At 53.2% G+C, this 21,150-nt stretch overlaps 7 protein-coding genes across 7 annotated transcripts; 3 read left to right on the plus strand and 4 right to left on the minus strand.

Annotated features, from left to right (window-relative positions):
- Nucleotides 1–1,779: 1,779 nt before the first annotated feature.
- VDAG_05189 (UMTA protein) lies at nt 1,780–3,123 on the minus strand (the record flags this gene model as incomplete). Its single annotated transcript, XM_009654925.1, has 4 exons — nt 1,780–1,846; nt 1,905–1,999; nt 2,086–2,778; nt 2,923–3,123. 4 exons carry the CDS (start codon nt 3,121–3,123, stop codon nt 1,780–1,782), a joined length of 1,056 nt encoding a protein of 351 aa, XP_009653220.1.
- Nucleotides 3,124–3,675: 552 nt separating this feature from the next.
- VDAG_05190 (serine/threonine kinase) lies at nt 3,676–5,269 on the minus strand. The gene is made up of 2 exons (XM_009654926.1): nt 5,225–5,269; nt 3,676–5,170 (listed from the first exon to the last, which is right to left on the minus strand). Exons 1-2 carry the CDS (start codon nt 5,232–5,234, stop codon nt 4,398–4,400), a joined length of 783 nt encoding a protein of 260 aa, XP_009653221.1. The 5' UTR covers nt 5,235–5,269; the 3' UTR covers nt 3,676–4,397.
- Nucleotides 5,270–6,083: 814 nt separating this feature from the next.
- On the minus strand, nt 6,084–7,110 carry VDAG_05191 (uncharacterized protein; the record flags this gene model as incomplete). The annotated part of the gene is made up of 2 exons (XM_009654927.1): nt 6,084–6,814; nt 6,934–7,110. 2 exons carry the CDS (start codon nt 7,108–7,110, stop codon nt 6,362–6,364), a joined length of 630 nt encoding a protein of 209 aa, XP_009653222.1. The 3' UTR covers nt 6,084–6,361.
- Nucleotides 7,111–7,733: 623 nt separating this feature from the next.
- Nucleotides 7,734–9,247, plus strand: VDAG_05192 (uncharacterized protein; the record flags this gene model as incomplete). The annotated part of the gene is made up of 2 exons (XM_009654928.1): nt 7,734–7,813; nt 7,993–9,247. 2 exons carry the CDS (start codon nt 7,734–7,736, stop codon nt 9,245–9,247), a joined length of 1,335 nt encoding a protein of 444 aa, XP_009653223.1.
- A 274-nt stretch (nt 9,248–9,521) lies between these two features.
- Nucleotides 9,522–10,890, minus strand: VDAG_05193 (uncharacterized protein; the record flags this gene model as incomplete). Its single annotated transcript, XM_009654929.1, has 3 exons — nt 9,522–9,605; nt 9,688–10,195; nt 10,262–10,890. 3 exons carry the CDS (start codon nt 10,888–10,890, stop codon nt 9,522–9,524), a joined length of 1,221 nt encoding a protein of 406 aa, XP_009653224.1.
- A 2,773-nt stretch (nt 10,891–13,663) lies between these two features.
- On the plus strand, nt 13,664–16,021 carry VDAG_05194 (uncharacterized protein; the record flags this gene model as incomplete). The annotated part of the gene is made up of 2 exons (XM_009654930.1): nt 13,664–14,963; nt 15,060–16,021. Exons 1-2 carry the CDS (start codon nt 13,712–13,714, stop codon nt 16,019–16,021), a joined length of 2,214 nt encoding a protein of 737 aa, XP_009653225.1. The 5' UTR covers nt 13,664–13,711.
- A 3,472-nt stretch (nt 16,022–19,493) lies between these two features.
- Nucleotides 19,494–20,923, plus strand: VDAG_05195 (uncharacterized protein; the record flags this gene model as incomplete). Its single annotated transcript, XM_009654931.1, has 3 exons — nt 19,494–20,306; nt 20,366–20,499; nt 20,874–20,923. The coding sequence occupies exons 1-3, from the start codon at nt 20,074–20,076 to the stop codon at nt 20,921–20,923; spliced, it is 417 nt and encodes a 138-aa protein (XP_009653226.1). The 5' UTR covers nt 19,494–20,073.
- Nucleotides 20,924–21,150: the final 227 nt, after the last annotated feature.

The following is a 21,150-nucleotide window of genomic DNA, read 5'->3' on the forward strand; positions in this document are numbered from 1 at the left end:
CAGCGACACCGAGTCAGTGATGGGACGCGGAAAGCACAGTGATGGTGGGTCAGCGTTAAGGGTATTTCAGGCGGAGACGTTGACACTGGCCGATTGATGTAGGCCGCAGATCAGATACGTCGCTGCGATAAGGCCGACAACGACAAGGAGAAAGCCCTGCCGACCGTGACACCAACACCGTTGACGCCACTGTGGCTAGCGGCATTTTCGACACCACCCACCGCAACCACCACGACAGCGGCGGTCATATCATGAACAAGATGTCCTCGGATGTGTACAGTATCACGGCGGTGTTAAACTAGACTTTCAGGCGTTCCGCAACGGTGAGGGCACGTGGGGCACTCTATACTGCGTTGGCCGTGGTGTTATTTGGGCTTGCTGTTGCTTCAATTGACGTGATGTTTGAAAGTAGGGTGATCGTACGTGGCATGTCTTCGAGTAGGATCGCGTTTAGATTAGCGACGAATGACAGCCGGCTGATTGGGAAGAACCGCAAGCCCCCTTTATCTTGAGAGGAAGATGGTATAAAGCAGGGAACCCGGTCGCCAGAGGCAGAGGACGAGTGGCGTAATTTGATGGGACGCTCTCTGTGCTGGCCTTCGACAGAAGCCGGGCAACGTTTCCGTGCTGAAGAGCGACGACTTTTTAAGTGCTCCAGTGGTAAAAGAGTACCGTGGTCTCCGCTGTGGCCTTCGAGAAGAGTAGAAAAAGTGCAATGGAGTTTTTAGATCGTTTGCAAGGCCAGTCGGTATCTGGTACTTTGTTGCAGCAAGGCTTTGTATCAAGCGGCGTGTGATGGTTTTGCTGTCAGGCATACCGGAAGGAGGAAGAAGGTTGCCAAGGGTGCAACGCAGACCACTGTTATGCTGTTCTCGCGCAGCGGTGAACAGACGCTTGGTCAACTCAACGGGAGACATTTGGAGAACCATCGTTGGAGTAGCTTCTCGACGCGATGGTGGCAATTTGGGACTCTCCTCCGGAGCTCGACGGACCAGCGCTTCGAGAATGGCTCCCATCGTCGGCCAGCTCCACGGCTTGGTTGGCATAGGCAGATGAAGGAGCCAGCCATATGGGTCAAGATGCGGCGACTTTTTGTTCGACTCATATCCCATTCTCGGATCTACAATTTCTCGAAAAATCACAAGGGTTTCATTTGTCCTAACTGGATGGCCTAAAGTGTCTAACAAAGAGACCTGCAGCGAAGCTAGCGAATATTATGTCCATCCTACACAGTGCCATCTTCAACATCAAATCTAGAACTCTGTCCCGAAAACTTGCTGTGTTCGGCAACAATAAAAGTAGTCCAGAACCCAGCTGCAAGCCCGCTCCTTCTTGACAGACGTCAGTCGTAGAAAGCCACCGTTCTCAAATTTCAATGTCAAGCTCTGGGGAAATGTCTTCCTCGACATACGAGATGCCCGAGAGTCTCTTCAGTTGATAATTCAGACTTACGGTAAAACCAGAGTCGTTCCCTTCACCAAGGCGTGTAGTAACATATCGCCAGGAGTCGGAAGTCTCAGGCCAGTCGTACGCCCAGACGCTCACGCGGACCCTTAGATTCGCATGGAGCATTCATGCGGCAGGACGACATTCATCTCAAAAGGGTCGATCATACGGTTAAAAAAGCGTAATAGAATATAGGTAATGTCACTATTTATCGCTTTCCAGTCTAAAAAAATTGCTTCCGCTGACGAAGATGCAAATACGCAACATTGCAAGCTGTCGCCAGCAACCTGAGTGCTGCGTGAGAGCAAGACTGACTAAGGGAGCTCTTGAGAATTAATGAATCCCGCACAGGGGCAACCTGCTACTCGGCCGCCAAGGGTTTGCGACCTTGAAATTAGGTCTAGGAAGGGGTGTCAGTTCGACCGTGTTACAATTGCGTGCGGAGAATGAAGACTTACACGATGTAGTACGGTCGCAGTTTCACATCACGAATGGCCTTCCTCATATTGGCGACCAGAAGCAGGATCTCGATGTATTCCCAGCCCATGATTTCCTTCAACAGGAACAGGGCAAATCCCTCTAGGCTCTCCTCTAGGAAAGCAAGGTTGTAGATGCCAACCTCCTTCAGGCGGGGATCACTGCTCCAGCCGCCACAGGGGAGCCGGTAATCCTTGACAACAATATTCTCGAAGCCAGCCTGCTCCATGTAGCGCTTCTGCGTCCATCGAGACCGATCTTAGCCGTCTTGCCGAGCCGGTCCATGGCCTCGGTGAAGACTTGGCCCCACTGCTTGAAGACGTGTTTCGGGTCATCGCGCACTGAAGGTGCATCGCTGCACAGGCTGATGGTGAATTCGAAGTTCTCCAGATAACCACCAGGCTTGAGCGCCTTGAAGGCCTCGCCGTAGAGCTTAGGCCAGTCGGCTATGCTGCCGTAAAGGGCACGGATGTGGATCAGGTCGAAACTCGCGGGCGGGTACGTCCACTCCAGCTGGGCGTCATCAATGTGGAACTTGCAGTTGGGTGGCACCCAGAAAGGCTGGATGGGGCTGATGTCGAAGCCGGTAACTTCGGCGGCTGGGTGAGCGTCGGCGACATCAATGGCCCAAATTCCGGTGCCGGTACCGACATCAAGTACGCGCTTGGGCTCGTCAATTGGTGCCTCATAGAGCTTATCGCCGAGAAGCAGCGTAATGAAGTGATGAGCTATATCAAGGCCGTCATTCTGGCGGTCGTCGTTGGGGCCGTCGACTTGTAGCTCTGGAACGTACGGCCATGGAGCTGGCGGTACTCGAGCATGCTGCTCGTCAACGAAGCCGTCGATGAAACGAAACTACAGCACGAGTGAGCTATAGACTCGGCGAAATGGAGACTGTCCGTGCTACCTTTCATTATCGATACCTTCGTCACTATCAATATCCGACTCTTCCTGCGCCACACAGTTAGAGCAGCACTAAGATGCTGATTGAGGCCTTACGAAAGGGACTTGATCTGCCGTGATATGCTCCTGTTCGTTGGCTTGCTCGACAACCTGCTCTAGGTTCGCTGGGCTTCCTGGGGCGTCGGAACTGGGCGATCGCGGAGATTTGGGCGACCGAGGAGATCTCGGTGAGGGAGATTTCTGGTAAGATGGACCGGGAGGTGGGGAGGTGGCCGAAGCCTCCAGGCTTGCCGACATAGTAAGGAGATTCCGGGTGTGGTTTAGCTGCGTGAGATTGTTCCACCGGAGAAAATGACTGGATTCGACGGAACGGGACGAAAACCTATGCTCGAACCAGATGAATCCAGTAATGGCGAGGGAGTCGAGAGCTCAGAGGCGTCAGGCGCGTGAGTAGGGTCAAGGGAGGATGCGAGTGCGGATCTAGCCACGAGAGGGCAGATGCCTTGGCATGACACATATCGAGTACCAACAGACCCAAAAAAGCAAACCCCGCCCTCGAGTCGGTCGCCCTATCATGCGTGGCTTGTCTGGAACACGGGCTCGTACTTGATGGGAGACACTGACGTGATTGGCTTTTGCGCCCATGACCATGTCTGGCTCTCCATTCCGCTCCCCCCGTTCGCCCTACGCCGAATCTGAAAAACATCCTGGGCATGGCGCGCTGAGGGACTATGAGGCCACTTGACGAATGGTCATGTACGTCGTCGGGACTCAATGTGTCCGATATGCGGCGAACGCTGTAGCTCCGCCATGCCGTCACCTTGACAAATTGGGAGATCGTCCCTCACTATCAGTATCTACTCGCGTCCGCAGGTGCGAAACATGCTTACTCTATAACTTCGACATAAACACGCATAGACCAACCACCCCACATAGTACAAGTTGTCGTCAAGTTTGTAGTACACGCCTACTATGTGACCGAGCATCGGGGCGCATCACTTCCTTACCGACACTCCTTTGGGAATGCTACACATGCACGATGTGGCACAAAAGGCGGCGGCTACTTCTTGGTCGCCATCAAGTTTCCCCTCATCTCTCCGTTTGCTTGATTGGCCAAACGATGGAACTGTGCTGTTGGAGCCAACTAACCTCTGGGTGTATTTGATAGCTTGAGACCCGGCGACTGTTTCGTTCTGGCCAACGACCTATATCTCTCGCCCTTGCCGGATAAGCCTTCCACAAGTTAAGCTCATCTTCATTAGTTTGCGATCTATGTATGCCTTATCTCTGTTATAGGGAAGAAGGGGGGTTAAGGTAAAGACGAGATGCTTACAAGGTGCAGATCATGGCTTCCGGCCCCATCCAAGTCCTTGTCAATGCCTGTGACTTCAGAACGGGGTATCGCTCTGATGGGTCCTCCTACCGATATAAGAGCTGGGATTGCGAGCAGGCGACCTGCAAATACTCAAGCAACTATGTCGCACCTCAGTAGGATGGGGCTTGTGACGAGAGCATCGCCTCCCAGAATGATGCCGAGGACGGTGGAACTGGGTAGGAACGGATAGGCTATCTCAACTACACACAACAGAGAGCGGACAATCAACCACGAGGTTTCGTAGTCTCGATAGATTCGAATAGTCATTGTCCGGAACAGCAAGCTTGGACGTGAGTTCCCAGCCCGGCGTGCATGTCTTGGGACCCAACTCCATACCTTCGTGCTCGCAGGAGTCAAAGTCAGTAATTACGACACCGTCATTGTCGTCGACCATGATGTTGCTGGGGTTCAGGTCATTGTGGATCAAACCTAACGAATGCAAATGGCGCAGCCCTTCTTCAATATCTCGTATGCAGCGGGTCCCATCCAAAGGCTTCGGGATCCGGAGTCTCTGGGATAGGGTCATCGCATACTTCTGAAAAACAAGTCCTTTGATCCTGCCGCCTTCGACGATGCACCCAAAATACGCCGCAACATTGGGATGTGGTTGCTGCTTCAAGATCTCGCAGACCTTGGCTTCCTTTAGAAGCTCCCTTCCAGGATGGAGGGATGCTTCAGTATCTCCGTAATGAATGAGACTCGGCCTCTTACAAAATTGTTCGGCAGTCGGAGATCCGGTAAGGATGGAAATGCCCGGTTCATATAGCGGCCAAATGTCTTCTGGTGGTATTACAGTCTTGCAGAGCCTGTCGAGATCGGTGGTAGCAGCAAGTTGAGGACGTCGCTTGGGAATGCTGGCAGAGAAGTACTGGCCGCCTTGCTCGATGATGACTTTGGTCGAGTGGAATACCCAGTCGCCATCCTTCTCCACGAAGGCTTCGCTGGACTCATAGATTCGCAAACTCTGATCTGGGGCACTATGTCAGTGAATTTCTCTGAAATATCAATCGCGGACTTGGTTACCGGACGCCATCTCGGGAGATTTCGATGCTTGCTGATTTAGACGGTGAGGTGAACTGCCAAGGTTTGAAACATCACCAGACACTTCTAGGAGCCTAACTCTCACGTGACCATATGCGCTAATCCACATCCACTGCCAAACCACCATCCGCACCAGCGCAACAGCGCTCTCATCCCCCCCTCAGCGACCGTCCCAGACAAACATGATATCGCGGCTTACCCAAGCATTGCGAGACCTCCTTCTTGACATTCCGAACCAGGTTTCCAGGAGAAAGGGTCCCGAAAGATGCTGACATAGACAAGCTGGGAGACTGCTCCACAACAACGACATGATACGGACGTACGATCCAACCCGAAGCACTTTAGCGCGCTTGAAGCACCCAAAATCGAGTCAGCCAGTCGAAAAGATCCACCACAAATATGCAAGAGCTTGAACAATAAGCTGTCAACTCATCGATAGCGGGTTCGACATACAGTGGCGGCGTTCCTCAACATGGACTTCGAGAGTGTAGATGTGTCCCTGCGTTGGCAGGCGATCGAAGGACGTCGGCTGAACGTACAAGATTAATCATAAGATTGCGAAGGAGCGGAATTTGATATTCGAGACGACTTTTCCGTGAATGGTCAGAGTATCCCTCGTATAATCTCGTCATTGTTGGTGACAGTGGGTGTGCTAGAAGCGTCAGCATTCAGGAGAAGGCTTGGACCCCTCGCGGGGTCCAACCATTTCCAAAGAAGAGCCTGCGTCGTGGCATCTAGCGGTACCTAATCCTTCCGGCGTATACTCAAAGTGACAGAGTTGACGGATAGCACAGTCTCGCGAAGCTTTATAAAGGAACTCTAGGCAACATTTGCCACACTACGGAAGGTGGCCGGAGCCGAACTATGTGCTGATTATCCGGATGGAGAGAGTATGGTAAGTGTATGGAGCCGCGGGAGTAATTATCCTGATGCAATCGATCTCGCCTGATATCAACCCTATTGAAGAATTTGCCGGTGACTTGAGAGCCATATCCGTTAAGTCTGGCGCGAGCATGGGGCCCCACGAGATTTGACTTGAGCTTCTTCCTAGGAGAGGTTTGTTGATGCTGTCTTGGCATAGGAAACCGAGGACGTAACCCCGGCCGCTGACGAGAAGGGTCAGGACACAAACGCCTCGGAACCACCCGCCGATATGGCCTCTTCTTCTGGACACTCCCAATCGTCAACACCGTTGAGCTCGCCTCCGGATTCTCCCCTCACCCCAGTTTTGACTGCTAATAACTCGCGGATTCTTCGCTTGTCAAAGCCCGGCGTCTGTGAGCCTACTGGCAGGACGGGCACACAAAGCCCCAACGACGCCGACTGCCTGCATAGTACGGATGCACCGGCAATCTTGCGACTCCGCCAGCGAAACGGCAATGCAAGCCACCACGAAACGCCGCCTCGGAGCTCCAAACTAGCAAACCGTCGGCTCGAACCCCTCCACATTGCGCGCCCGGAGAAGCGATGCTGTCCGTCTAGCATACCACTGATGATCCTGGCGTATCTGGACAAGTCAGATGGCCGTGTGGTTGGGCAGATGCTTCCCCCATTCATGTTGGTTGGCGTCCCCTACTGTACTAATGCCCTGATGTATCAGGTCCAGATACACGAAATTGTGGCCCGTGCATCACCAAAAGTCTGTCTCCTGCCCCCCTATGCCATCGTCCAGATGTATTAGGTCCAGATACACGCTCTCTAGAACAAAAGGGTTTAAATAGCCGTGTGCTGCGCGAGCTTGGCTGGGTGGACGCGAGGACGGAGCGGGATGACCCGCGGAAGTCGGACCTGACAATTCGATCGCGTGAGTCTCCCCCGTCTGATCTGCGGAGGCTCAAGACGGCGATCAAGTTGCCGGCGCGGTTCATTGGCATGGTATTCGGGATGACGATCCAATCCGGGTGGAGCGCTGTAACCGTTTGATCCGGAGGGAGGCGGCAGCGTAATTGTATCTAGTCTTTTCCTCCGTATAAGGCACTTTGGTTAACGAATTCGCTTCGATTCACTTCGTATCTCCCGTCGGTAAGGTGGTCGACTTTCATACTCATTCCTATCCTCTACTTCCCGTATTATCACAGGCAGGGGATCCTATTCATGGCCGGTCCCAGCAGCGCTAGGTAGACGATCGGTATTATTTCACGGTATTTTAGCAGGGGCGGGTGGTGGTTGGTTTCCAAGATTAGTTGTGAATGTCGAAAGGGTCCAGGTTACTTGCCACCAAATTTGTCGCTAGTGATGGTCACGAGCATGATGTTGTTCCTCCCGTCACGATCCATTGCCTATCATATCGAGGTTCCAACTTGAGCAGCTCCAGGATGCATTCGGAGGCGAAAGGGGTGCGGGGCCGAGTAGAGTTCCGGGTGCCGCCTGACAACGTTCTTAGCCCAGTGCTTTCGCACGGGGATCGGCCGCGTTGTGCGAGGATGCGATTCGCCCTCTCTGTTATAGCATCAAACGGCGGCGTAAAGCCTCTGGCGTATACGTCGGCGAAATGGCTGACGATAGTCTTTCTTTTCTGTGGTCGCTCTGTCGATTTTCGTCCGGGTGCGGGGTTCGCGCGGCGGATGCCCGGTGCGCCTAGCGGTCGTTGCCCCGGAGGATTACGGCAGCTTCGAAGAGCGGGTTGAAACCATTGAATTACGAGGGGTTGCACCCGTTCTTTCCTTGCCTCTAGTCGAACGTAACCACCCTGTCCTCCTAGGTACGTGACTGTTGGACCCCAGAACGACTGTGAGGAATTGGTGAGATAGCAATGGCAAGGGGATACGAGGCGGGCGCGATGACGAGGCGGTAACCCAAGACAGAATGAGTGGATCCCACCTGGGCTTGTCTCGTCATGGTTGGCTGCGACGTTTCTTCTCCAACCCCCGCGACAAGACGGGAATCATGGATACCAGCGACGCCTATCGACAGGCGCTGGAACGATCGACGACGCTTGATACTCCAACGGAATGGGTAGATGAAAGTCACGATGTTCCAGTGGCGCGTGGTATCAACCGGGCTGGTTGCGAGCAATGGCTCCGTGACATGTGTTTCCCCGCCGACGACGCGACGTGGAATCGCATCAAGATGAAATGGATCAGTTTTCTGTCCGCAACAAGCATGATGCCCGATGTGGCACTGGCGCCGAACCGCAAAGCCGTTCAATTCACCTCTGGTGATGGGCGCCTTGTCGACAGCATAGAAAAAAGGTTCTCCACAGACCGCTTCCACCGAAAGGTCGTGCAGGCGTCCTTTTGGGCAGACTCGGGCTTGGAAGGCCTAGAGGCGCTCGCAGAGCGGTGGCCAGGGATCGCGTGGACGGCGCTCAATGCCGCAGACGAGGGGAGGAGAGGCCAGGAGTTCCAGACACTGGCGGCGATCTGGGATCTGGGAAGGCGTCGACGGTACCAGGCGGTGTTGACGAGCATGTTGGGTTTCCTACTGTATTGCCACGAGGATGGTGCTCTTCATGACCTAGGCCTACAGCTGGACCAAGACCAACAAGACGATCTTATCGACCTGGAGCAGGGGGTGTCCGTGTCCATGATGGAGCAGAGAACTCTGCGATGGAATAAGCCCAGTGCTCTTGACGGGGTCTGGGCCGTAACGGAACAGCTCCTAGTGAAAGCCATGAACAGGAGAGGGTCGACGGCGCAAAACAACCCGCTGCTGTGGTGGGTAGCGATCATGACCAAGTCGGCACTGGAAGGCGGTACCGACTTCATCAGCAGCGGCAGGTTCAACATGAACCCAATGCCCATGGACCTGGACCTCCGTGGCCGAGCAGAGGCATTGGTACACTACGGCAAGATCTTGATGCTGAATACTGCATTTATTTCGTGGAATCCGGACCGGGATTCATTTGCGGAGGTCGAAGGGGACTTGAATCTAGTCGACAACGAGTGGCTGAACGTGGAGGTATCTCATCATCTCGACGTATCCCCTATTCTCAAGGTCCGTAATATAATGTACAGCTATACTCACAAGCTCTCAAGAAAGCAGCCGTGTACCAGACGTGGATGAGCGTGAGCGCATCCCGAACAGTCTCGGAGTCCTCCCCCAGCCCATCACTCGACGGGTCAGGCGGCGGACTCTCCCGTGGATAAAAAAGCCACGCCCGAATCTCGCCTGTTCGCGCCATTCATGGTTCCGTTACGTCGAGCGTTCCTCCGAGCCCCTCTCCGGGACACTTCTTCGCTGGCGTCTTTCACGTCCTCCCGCGTCAAGGCGTAACCCGGGTGTACGAGATCGAAATCATCCTCCACACGTGCAAGGAATGCCGGCCATACGGTTCCGATCACGTCGTCTGACGCCCCGAGCGGGACAGACGGCTGGCTAGATGCAACGGAGGGCCGAGGCTGGGTGCGTCCGTCCTCCTGTACTGTAATGGACGGGAGCCGCCGCCATTCTTCCGGAACTTCGAGAGATAGGCTTGGATCCACTCTCTGTCGCGTCCTCTGTACGATTTGCCATGTCTCGCGGAGGAGGTCCGTGAGACAACGCATCGCCTCGTGGAACTGGTCACTTCGGTCTGCGGGAATCCAATGTTGTACTGCTGCGGCGACCTCACGAACAACAAGAGCAGAGCGAGACGACGCCGGGTCATGCTTCCCTGACGCGGTCGCTTTCAAGAGAACGGCTCGGATAAAAGCACCATGGCCAGAATGGCTCTTGCCCAGTTCTTCCAGCGCACGGTCTAGCTCCTCGCCCTGGTGAAGGAAGTACGTCGGCCTGAAAATATGTTTGACGAGCGCGTCTGCGAGTACGACCAGCGCAGCGAAAACCCGCATACGCTTGGCGGCGGGGGTGTTGGTCGGGGGAAGAGGAATGGCAGTGCGTCGGATTGCCTGATGGTCTCGGATGCCGGCCCACGCCGCGCCGTCCTCTAGACAGCTCTCAGGAAGGTCGGCTGTGAGCTCGGCGCCTAGGAAGTCTAGGACGCCACGGAAGGCGGAGTTGAGGCCCTGGCAGCTGTATTGCGATGTGAGTATATCGGAGAAACTAAAGGGTGCAGCTATGTCGCGTGTCTGGACCTACATCTGGACCCGGTTGACTTCAAGACTAGGCATCTTGGTGATATGGGAGCGAACTGCAGCGAGCTCGTTCTGCGCCTTTCGCAATTCCTCCGACTTCTTCACGAGGTCGGACTGCAGAGATGACAAGTTTGCATTCAGGGCCTTTTCCCGCCCTTCTAGCAAAGAGACCTTCTCCTTCAATTCTTTGTTCTTCGCCTTCAGATTCAGGTTGTCCTTCTCATGGGCTTTGGCCGTCTCGGTCACTCGGAGGACCTTTTGCTCCCAGTCCCAGACCTGCGCGCAGAGATTCCCGACCTTTGTCTCCTCGCTTTCTTTCGCGTTTTCGGCAGCGACCCTCTCACGCTCCGCCGTGGCAAGGCGGGCTTCGAGAGCCCGGACTGCCTCAGTGTGTTCTCGCTTCTCCTTCTCCTGCTCTATTCCGCGTAGAGACAGTTCGTTAAGATTCGTCTTGTACGCAACGTGGAGTTCGGTTAGTTCGCGCTCTTGCGCTTCATGCCTGTGCGCCAACTCCTTGACTCGCTGATATCCACCCCGAGATTTAAGTGCGGCAATGAAGGCGAAAAAGTAGTCCACATCCCTCTCTGTGTCAGATGTCGAGGGCGAAGGGGTCGCTTTGGGGGATTGAGGCATTAGGGCAACGGACGGCGCCATGATCAGGTCGATGCGTTGGAGGGTGACTGCGACGCGGAGCTCGGCTTATCAGGGTGAATGGATAGATATGAACATGGCTTATCTACTGCAAGAACGAGAAGTTAGTCGGTCGTCGGAGGTCTAGCTGGACGAGGCGGTTGGTTCCATGCACATCAAGACACGCGTGACTTGCGAAAGTGCTTGGCGCTATAGCTGATACGACTCCATACCGGCCGGCAGGCTACACCAGCGAGTGCAAGGCGGACCAACGACAGGACCACGCACGACGTGGTCGCAGAAAAGTGACCTACACTATTAGGTTGACGAAAGGTGTAGGAACGATTGGCTATGGGTGGCTCCCTCGGAGGAACCCCCCGCGCCAGGGCAGCCTCGTCACGTTTCTGCAATGCATGTGGAGGATACCATGTAGGTAGCTGCTAAACAGCCCGGAAACCTCGCGTTCCCTGATGTTAAACCAACTATCTCCCTGCGTCTAGGCTGTGCTAGGTCTCCGTATTGTTCCGACCAGCCAAGAAGGAACATTGACATCCAGAGAGGCCTTGAATCGACTATCACCCGCGAGGTAAAGCCGGTCTCAAGACAGCCTAGGAGACTTTCATTAGGAGCACTGATGGGAGTGGGATTTCCTGCCTGAGAGCATCGCGGCTCCAAATGGACGTAAGCTAGGGCACTGCCAGGGAACGAAACGACGAAGCCACGAGGGGACCCCTCGACCTCTGGGAGACTACGTTCCAGCCTCCTAGTGCGACCATATCGCTGGCTGCGAGCAAGTACGGGTAGTCCAACTAATTTGTATCGTCGACCGTCCGGTGAAGGTGCTATTACGCCCATCGGGAGAGAGAGAATGGTTCCACGCCAAGACGCGACGATATCAATTTCCTAATGCACAGAATATGAAGTTAACAGACACACACAGAAAGCCTGCTTCATATTGCATTCCGCCAGCGAGCCCCTAAGGAGAGTCGCGTGCCATGACTTCCATCATTCGTCGCTCCTCCTCAAATTGCCGCAATTGGTCTGCTGTGGTGATCAAAACCCCAGTATCCTCATCGGAGTCACCAGTGAAGGGGCATGTAAGTATTTTGCACTCCCCAGTCGATGCCTCTGCGTCTTCATGCCCACATACTCGCCGATCTTCGATCTCTGTCCGCGAGACTACCTGGCCGAGGGCATCTCTCGAGACGTATTTCACTTCGATGGCTGTGTGTAAGACACCAATCAAAGCAGAATGGAGCGAAGCACAGCTTGGTACAAGTTGCGGACTTGCAAAGCTCCCTAGGGCTTGCATCTCATTAGCAAGAACAAACGACGTTGTGATGGGGCTTTGATCTACCACTGAAAGCGCTCGCCATAGGCTTCCATATCGTCCAACGCTGCTTCTAGATCCCTACAGTCTGATCTTTATCGAAACGGCGCGCCATGATATCGACTTGGTAGTAGTGTAGATAATGAATCGTCAACATGATCTGCAGGGGAGGATTCCTCGCGATGTGATTACCCCGTACAGTCCGGGTGCCGGCCGGCCGGTAGAGTGAGGTGATCGCTGGCGCACTCGCGTTGGCGAAGACACCGAAGTTGAGGAGTTTTGCGACTGGTTTGGGATGAGGGTCTCCTGGGGGTTGACGGATGCGACCAACCTGTGCAAGGTCTGGCAGTGAGTGTTACTATAATGTCTTTTGTTGAGCGAGCTTCGGAGAGGAGAGGTTCTCTCCGCTGAATAGACTTCGAGGTGAGGACCAGAAGAAGGGGAGAACAGACCAACAACATCGGACCGGTGCACAGCTGAAAGCAAACTCAACCAGACTGGAGAGACGAGTCCGACGAGAAGAGCATCCTGCATGCATGCGCGCTCCCACTAAGCCGCAAGGGACATCATGGCCATGCACGATGGACGCAGACACGGGTTGGCTATCTGTTTGTGGGTGCGTCATGCTTCGTACTTTGCCGGACTGTCCTGTCAATCAAGTCGCCACCTCCATCGTTGTGGCCTCAAGATTCAAGGACCCCCCCCTCTATCTCTTCCTCTCTCTCCCTCTCTTGCCGGAGATCGGTCGTCTATTATGATGTTCGTGCCTAACGCCGCAGACTGTCAGGTCCTGATCACGGGTATGGACATCCGATAACGAAAGAATTATGTACTAATTGTATAGAGAACCTCCGAGCGCCTGTATCCAGGTATGCAGTATGCATACGGCCATTATAACATACCGAACCTAAGGCCCTTATGGTGGGGTTAAGGCTTGCGTAGTTGCCTCCCCTTCCTTCGCCACCACAGTCTGTCTCCCCCTTCAGACTATTATAAGAAAGACGTACTTATTTGATGTTCTACAGGATGCAATAACGAATTCTATTCATTGAACGAAGTGCTCCTTCAAACCCAGTAGCTTTTGGGAAAGGAGCTAGGGGGGCTAGATAGTACCGAGGGCGACGCGTCGGTGAAATAGAGAGGAAATGGCGTTTAGATACTTCCTCCTCATGCTTAGCTACGGTCAATCTTGTTTTCAATTGAAGGTGTTCTCCTCTCGAGGGCCTGCAACTGTACCAATTGTTTCCCGAATCACGCCCTGATTTGTTTGGCAAGGCTCTTCCAGAGGTGCGGGGTCGAAGCTGGCTGGTGTCAAAAATGCTGCCTCGGCAATCTGAAACAGAACTGGTCCGTGCATATCGTCATTTTGTCTGACCAATAACAAACGAGGGTCGCCCCTAGCAACGTGATTCTCGCTTGTTCAACACTGTTTTTCAGACCCATCGCGCAGTTTCTGTCTATTTTCCATCGAACGAACAACGACAGCGATATCTCATGGCCCAACAGAGGAGCGTAGAGGAGCTACAGAAGCTCCTGGACGAGGCTTTGCAGCGCGCCGAAGAAGCAGAGATAGGACGACAGGCAGAGCGACAACGCGCCGAGGACGAGCGACAACGCGCCGAGGCTTCGGAGGAACAAACACGATTTACAACACTACACGAATACATCGCAGCCTGCCATGCATCTGTTTTCTCCCGGTTTGTCATCGAAACTGATCCAAAATTGACCTCGAGGGGCTCCATCACAAATCCCCGTGACAAGTGGTGTCCTGCAAATCTGCGGCCATGGTCCGACTTCATTGATCAACAGAAGCTCACTTTCGGTACACTCTACGATTCCTTTCCTACCGACCGCCGCGTTTTCGAGAACCGAAATTTCCTGGACGTCTTGGGCAACAGGGTCTCTCAACGGCCGATAGCAGACGAGAAGACGCTCGAATATTTCCTGCATAATAGCGTGGAGGATCCGGTCAGGGCCATCATTCATCAACTCAAAATGGTGGAAGAGGTCAGCAGGGCATTTCAGATTGGAGATGGTGTTGTCTTTGACAACCATCCCTATGCCCTCAGCGATGTCGCCGAAGAAGTCGTCGATAGGGAGACCCAGTCGACGCGACCACGGACACCAGACCACCGAGGTGATCTCAATCAGCTGCGACCGGATCAAATATGCGTGTATCGATCCGACAATGCCCTGTCTTCCCTGCGCACTATGGTGTACATATCCGAATATAAGCCGCCCCACAAGCTAACGGCGCCACATCTTCGTCTCGGACTCCGCGCTATGGACATCTACAAGGAAGTTGTAAATCGAAAGACGATTCCAACTTCTGCAGACCCCGACGCGCGTTTCCAGTATCACGCGGAGAGGCTGACGGCATCTGCAATCACGCAGACGTATCATTACATGATTGAAAGTGGCCTTGACTACGGTCTTCTGACGACTGGCGAGGCCATCGTATTTCTGAAAATTGACTGGGATCAGCCCGAAACGCTGTACTATCATCTAGCGGAACCTGGTCCGGAGGTCTCAGCCCATCCAAACAACCTGCCAATCTGTACGGCTGTCGGTCAATATCTGGCGTTCACCCTCATGGCTCTTGGTTCGCCTGGACAACAACGGACGCATGGGCAGGAGGAACGTCGGAGAGCGATGGAGCACTTGAAGACGTGGGCTGAGGACTTCGAAACGACATTGCGTTCCATCCCGGAAAATGAACGATCGGCATCATCGGACGACTCACCTGGTTATGAACCTACCACCTACAAAAGGCGTTGATCGGTCACCCGGCCTTCCCCGCAGAAGGAGACGTCGAGGTGCTGAGACTCAGGTTGGCGAGAAGTCGCTGACGAAGACAATAGGCGGGAACCATCTGATGACGAGTCGGCACCCAAGCCACCGGACACGCCTACGCCCAGCGGACGAAATGCAAGACCAGGAACTAGGCGGAGTCAGCGGCTGGCGCCACGGCCGCGCGGAGGAGGCGGCGAGCAGGATCGGCAGTACTGTACGCAGAAATGCCTTCTCGCGATGGTCAGAGGTGGTTTTCTCGACTTACATTGCCCGAACGTGGCACTTCACCACAAGAGCTGTGTCTCCGCCCGCGCACGTCATCCTGTCGATCATGTGGAATGGCTTCGCCTACTGCGGAAGCAGCTAGAACAGTCTCTTGACGACGGGATCAAGCCATTAGGGGAGGGTGGCGCACGGGGCGTGCTTTTTCAAGTGACTTTACTTGCCCACGGCTACACCTTTGTCAGCAAGGGCACCGTGCCGGCTTTCATCACAGATCTCGAGCACGAGGCTTCGGTTTACGACCGTCTCAAGTCTATTCAAGGCGCCAACGTGCCTGTATTCCTGGGTGCTATCGACCTCCGATCGATGAACAAGACTTACTACTACGACCATCGGGTCTACGTGGTGCATATGACATTTTTGTCATGGGGAGGTTGCAGCATCGGCAAAACAGAGAAAGTGGGCGACACAAACAAGTCGCTCGAAAGTGAGGCCATTCAATCCCTGAGAGCCTTGCATCGAGAGGGGGTGATCCACAAGGATGTGCGACTTGCGAACATGTTGTTCAACCCTGAGACCAATAGGGTTATGTTCATCGACTTTGAACGGGCCTTGCTACTCAAGCCGCCCCGGCGTCCGTTGGCGCAGCTGGTGCCAAACAAGCGAGCGTGGAAGTCTGAGATGATGATGGATGTCAACAAGGCGACTGATGATTCAAGCAGACAGATTGGGTCAAGTCAAAGTTTTTCAGAGGATATTTCAATGGCAAAGATGGCTTTCTTTGCATGAAATGTTCCCTGAGGACATGGGTTGGTGCTTTCTGTCTAGGCGACATGAAACGTTAGGCAAGTTAATACAAGGTAATAGATAAGATCGCCAAGCCTTCACAAATCTGGAGTTGGGGAACGTCACGTCGGTGATCATGAGTTTCAATGCCTACTGTACAAATACCCTACTGTACCAATACCCTGATGTATCAGGTCCAGATACACGAAATTGTGGCCCGTGCATCACCAAAAGTCTGTCTCCTGCCCCCCTGTGCCATCGACCAGATGTATTAGGTCCAGATACACGAAATTGTGGCCCGTGCTCGCGACCGTGTTTAGCGGCCGCCTCAGTGGGACGCGCGTCAAGTGATATTGCCGACGAAGCAGCGCGGTCAATGTCGGCTTTCCACCTAACTGCGTTTCGAGCAATCAATCTGTTCATATGCTGCAACATACAGCGAAAGCCTCATGGATGCCGACGACCTCACATTCCTTCGCTCGCAGCAGCTTGTGATCGACCGTACGGCTCTGGTCCTCATCTGCGGCCGCCCCGAATGTCTTACTGGCCTGTCACCGAAGACCCACCAGGTGAACGACCACCTCAATCGAAAACACCACATTCCTGCGGAGGTGCGGGGTCACGAGACATGAGCTGTAACGCTGCGCGTGGTGTGCTGTGGGATCTCCGAACAGCAGCGGACAGACAGACTCGAAGATTGAAATCATTTACTATTTCGTTGAAGTACGGCAGCAGATTGATCGTGGGTGGGCTGGTCTTGACGTGGGACGGCGCGACGCGAACTGGTGGATCCCACTCCACGTGGCGCCCCACCTGCAGCCATGGCGATCGAACGCGTAGTCGGGCGACGCAGCAGTGTCCCGATGTTCTAAGTCTGGCTGACTTGACGTTAGATCCTGTGGATTTGTTAAGTACAGAGGAGGAGAAAGCTTTTTGGAAAGCAATTGAAGGAAGTGAGGATCCCAGTAGGGTGGACTCTGTCGGTATGGATACAGGAGAGCGGAGTGACAACATTTGGGAAGTGTTTGTGGATTATTCAGAGTGTCAGTCTGGAGGAAGAGTAGGGTGAGAGATACGCGACCTGGGAGGCTATTTTGTTAGACTTTATGATGTCCTGGGGTACCTCACTTGGAGTGATACCAATGAAATGAGATTGGATACTAGTCTTCCTCTAATCCATCAGATTCTGGTAGTGGGTATGGGGCGCAGCCCCGTACGAGTGAGCAAAGCGATCGAGTCAGCTTATGTAAAGTAAGCATTGACAATGGAATGAAACACCATGAGGTGATAGATAGAACATGTGAATGTCATTTGGTGATAACCTCACTTTTGGAAAGTTTATTGTAAAGTGATGCAAAGGAGCGTAGCGACTTGGAATCAATTGTTCTTTAGAAGTACGAAAGGGAGCAACGCGACCGATACTCCCAATGAAATAAGCCAGTTGAGATACTGGCCATGGCTGAACGGAGTGAAGAAAGGAACGGAGTGACGTGAATGAGCGGAGCGAAATGAAAGGGCAACCTGACTGGAAGGAGGGAAAGGAACGGAGTGACATAAGCGGAGCGACCTTACCGAAGCGGAGCGAAAGGTGAAGGAAGGGCCCAGGGCACACCGAGGAGGAACGACGAGAGTGATGACCCAAGGGGAACCGAAGGTGACCCAAGCCATCTTAACTATGGCCAGGAAGGACATATTTTGGTGGTCCAAAATCCCTATAATTTGTTATAAGATGGCCCATGGCCCATGACCCGACCCAGCAGATTACTAAGGAGGGGAAAGGACAGCGCGAGTGAGTATAACGAACGGGAGCGGCCAGAAGAAGGGAGTGATAACGACCTAGATAGGAAGAAAGGCGAATGGAGACCCAGGAAGGGTGGGGAAAATGAGGTAAAGGAGGGGGACGACTGGTTGATAATAGTCGTACAGGATGTGGGTCTAGGATAGATGCATGGAAGGCCACGTGGGAGCGATGAAGGGTATATGAAGGGGGTGGGAGCCCACGTCTTGGAAGGACAAATGGGTTGTTCTTCACTTCTTTTTCTTCTTTCACTTGTGAAGTCTTTTGTTCTTGCTTGGAAGGCAGGTCACGATCGGATGATTGTGGAAGAGAGCACTGGGTGATCTTTTGAACCTTTGGTGTTCTGGGAGAGGTATGGTGACAGTACGGGACAAGAGGAGCCGTGTTGAGACCCTTTTGTTTGTGTTTGGTGATGCTGAACTGGACAGTGAGGATGAGTTTCACGAGAGGGATGGTGTCGTGTGAGACGAACAGTTTGTTCCTCAGTCTTAGGGCACGGAGGAGACGAGGTTGGTGCAGCCCGTTCAAGAGGGACTCGGAGAGATTACAGGGCGACTTTGTGTCTTTGGTGACTTTACATGGCACATTGGCGGGAGCGAAAGAGTTTCTTTTAGGGTTGGTACCTAAACTGGAAGAGCTCAGTTTGACAGGTTTTTGTTGGATTAATGATGAGACGACGAAGGAATCCAATGGCAGCGTGTGCGTTTGCCTCTGTGTTGCTGGGCCGTTGGCGGCTCGTTCTGTGACGATGATGTCTTCTATCGAAGGTGAGGGCTTGGATAAGACTTCACTTTGGTTTGTTGAGGCGTTTCCCGTGTGGGAGCAAGAGTATTGGATGGCGGAGCGGAAGTCACTGTTAAAGCAGTCAGGAGTAAAGTGTTGGGTATATTCCCCTGTGGGGTGCGCACCGAAGGATTGGGTATTGGTCCAGGATTTGGGACTAATTGGGAGAGAGAGGACGGGTGAAGATTCCGCTATGTTGAATGAAAGTATGAACCGTGTAGTTCAACCCTTGGGGGATTGTCCTTTGAATGTGGTACCGAGTTTTTTTTTTTTTCTCCGGTGTATTGGGAATATTTTTGGGGTGGAGTGGTACCAATAGAATGATACTGGATACTGTTCTCCCTCTAATCATTCAGATTCTGGTAAAATGGGGTATGGGGCGTAGCCCCCGTACGAAGGAGCACAGCGACTGAGTCAAGCCCCAAAGTCTTTAGGATAAAAGATAAATTGAACCTTGTTGAGATTGGTAATTAAAGTGTGAACGTGATGTGGTGATAGCTTCACTTTTAGAAAGGTGGAGAGGGAGCGTAGCGACCGGTACTACCAATGAAATACAACCAGTGCGGACTACTGGCCATGCCGAACGGAGTGAGGGAATGAACGGAGTGAAGGGAGAGAGCGGAGCGAATGACTGGGCATCCGAATGGAATGAGGCAAAGGAACGGAGTGAGTAAGCGAGAAGCGACCTTGACCGAAGCGTAGCGTAGGTGAAGGGGGGTAGACCGAGGGAAGGATGACCCAAAGGTCCATGGACCACCGTAGCGTAGTGAAGGTTGGTATGACCCGGCCATCTTAACTATGGGAAGGATGACCATTTTTTGGTGAGCAAAAATCCCTATAATTTGTTATAAGATGGCCCATGGCCCATGACCCGACCCAGCAGAATATGACTAAGAGGGGCAAGGAAGACATGAGTGGAAGGGAGCACTAGCGACCAGGAACGGGCAGAATAAGAGAAGTGGAGAGAACAGAGGAAAGGGAAGGAGGGGAACGATTGGACTGACGAATCGAACGAACAGATAGACTGCGATAACGTGGAGGTGGAGCTGTACTTATCGATAGCACGTGACTGGGGCGGAACAGTGCGGTAAGATGGTAGAACGGTGTGGTACTGGGACAGATTAGTCTTGGGACGGTACAGTTCTAGGACGGGAGGATATGCCTGGGGCTTGAAACTTTTGTTTATCGTCTTTTCTTAATGAAATGGGTTGAATTGTTTGAGGACATGGAGTGTGCTGGGACAAGCTAGTGTTGGGACAAAGAAGTTTTAGGACAATGGGAATGTTGTCTTGGGACACTGTACTGCCGGGAAGTAGGTCTTAGTAAGGCTGGTCCTTTGTCATCTTTGGGAGAAGTGGGGCGTTGCTAGGCAGGTGACTTGGTGAAGTGGATAAACGCGTGACGCGTTAGGTGAGGATGCCTTATTTGAACTTCCACCCTTCATCACCACTTTGGAGTCTTTCTTACGGTCGCGATGGCAGCGCAGCCCGATTTCCGCCAAGTTGCGGGTGCCTTTACTACACTTGCTGAGCAGAGTGCTTTGCTACCCAATCTTCCGGCTGTGAATGGAGGTGGGGAACTCCTGGGATTGATGCAGGAGATGCGGAGGGAGATGACGCGGTTAGCTACCGCTGTTGGGCGTATAGAAACGCGTCTGAGCGCAGTGGAAGCGACGCTTGGTTCCCTTGGGGAACGATTAGCTGCAGAGTAAGCGATTGTTCTGAAGTTTGCCTGGTTGGTTTGGACTGACCTTGTGTGTCATGCAGGAGCGCAAATAACCTGGCGAGATCATTGAATGGGGCAGCGAATGGTCAGGTGTTACAGCCACTACGGAGTTTGGTCACGGGACGATTTGTTGAGTCATTCCCTCGGACGTTGGCGGAACTTGGAGACATGAATGGTATGTTTCCTTGGGTTTCTACTTGGGGTTTTCCATTATTGATCAAAGCAGGGCGCGCATTGACTGTACTGTTGGAAGAACTGGGTTATTCTTTTGAAGGAAGTACTGCAGAGAAAAGGCGATATTTGAAGCACCTTTGTGGTGTTGTAACGGAGCTGGTGTAGGATCACGTGAACGGCGTTTCAGGTGTTGGGAGTGCTTTAGTCATGATGTGTCATTATGTGGGAATAGCTTCACTTTTCTTGGAGTAGTACTCTTTCCTCCCAATCCATCAGATTCTGGTAAATGGGTATGGGGCGAAGCCCCGTACGAAGGAGCATAGCGACTGAGTCAGCTGTTGTAAAAGGAATGATACAGATAAATTTGTTAAAAAGGTGACTTTGTGACAATGAATACAACCAGTAGAGATACTGGCCATGGATGAACGGAGTGAATCGAATGAACGGAGTGAATGGGGGCAACCTGACTGGAAGGAGGGAAAGGAACGGAGTGACATAAGCGGAGCGACCTTACCGAAGCGGAGCGAAAGGTGAAGGAAGGGCCCAGGGCACACCGAGGAGGAACGACGAGAGTGATGACCCAAGGGGAACCGAAGGTGACCCAAGCCATCTTAACTATGGCCAGGAAGGACATATTTTGGTGGTCCAAAAT

Source organism: Verticillium dahliae, genomic scaffold, assembly GCF_000150675.1.
Source record: "Verticillium dahliae VdLs.17 supercont1.9 genomic scaffold, whole genome shotgun sequence".
Taxonomy (NCBI): Eukaryota; Fungi; Ascomycota; class Sordariomycetes; order Glomerellales; family Plectosphaerellaceae; genus Verticillium; species Verticillium dahliae.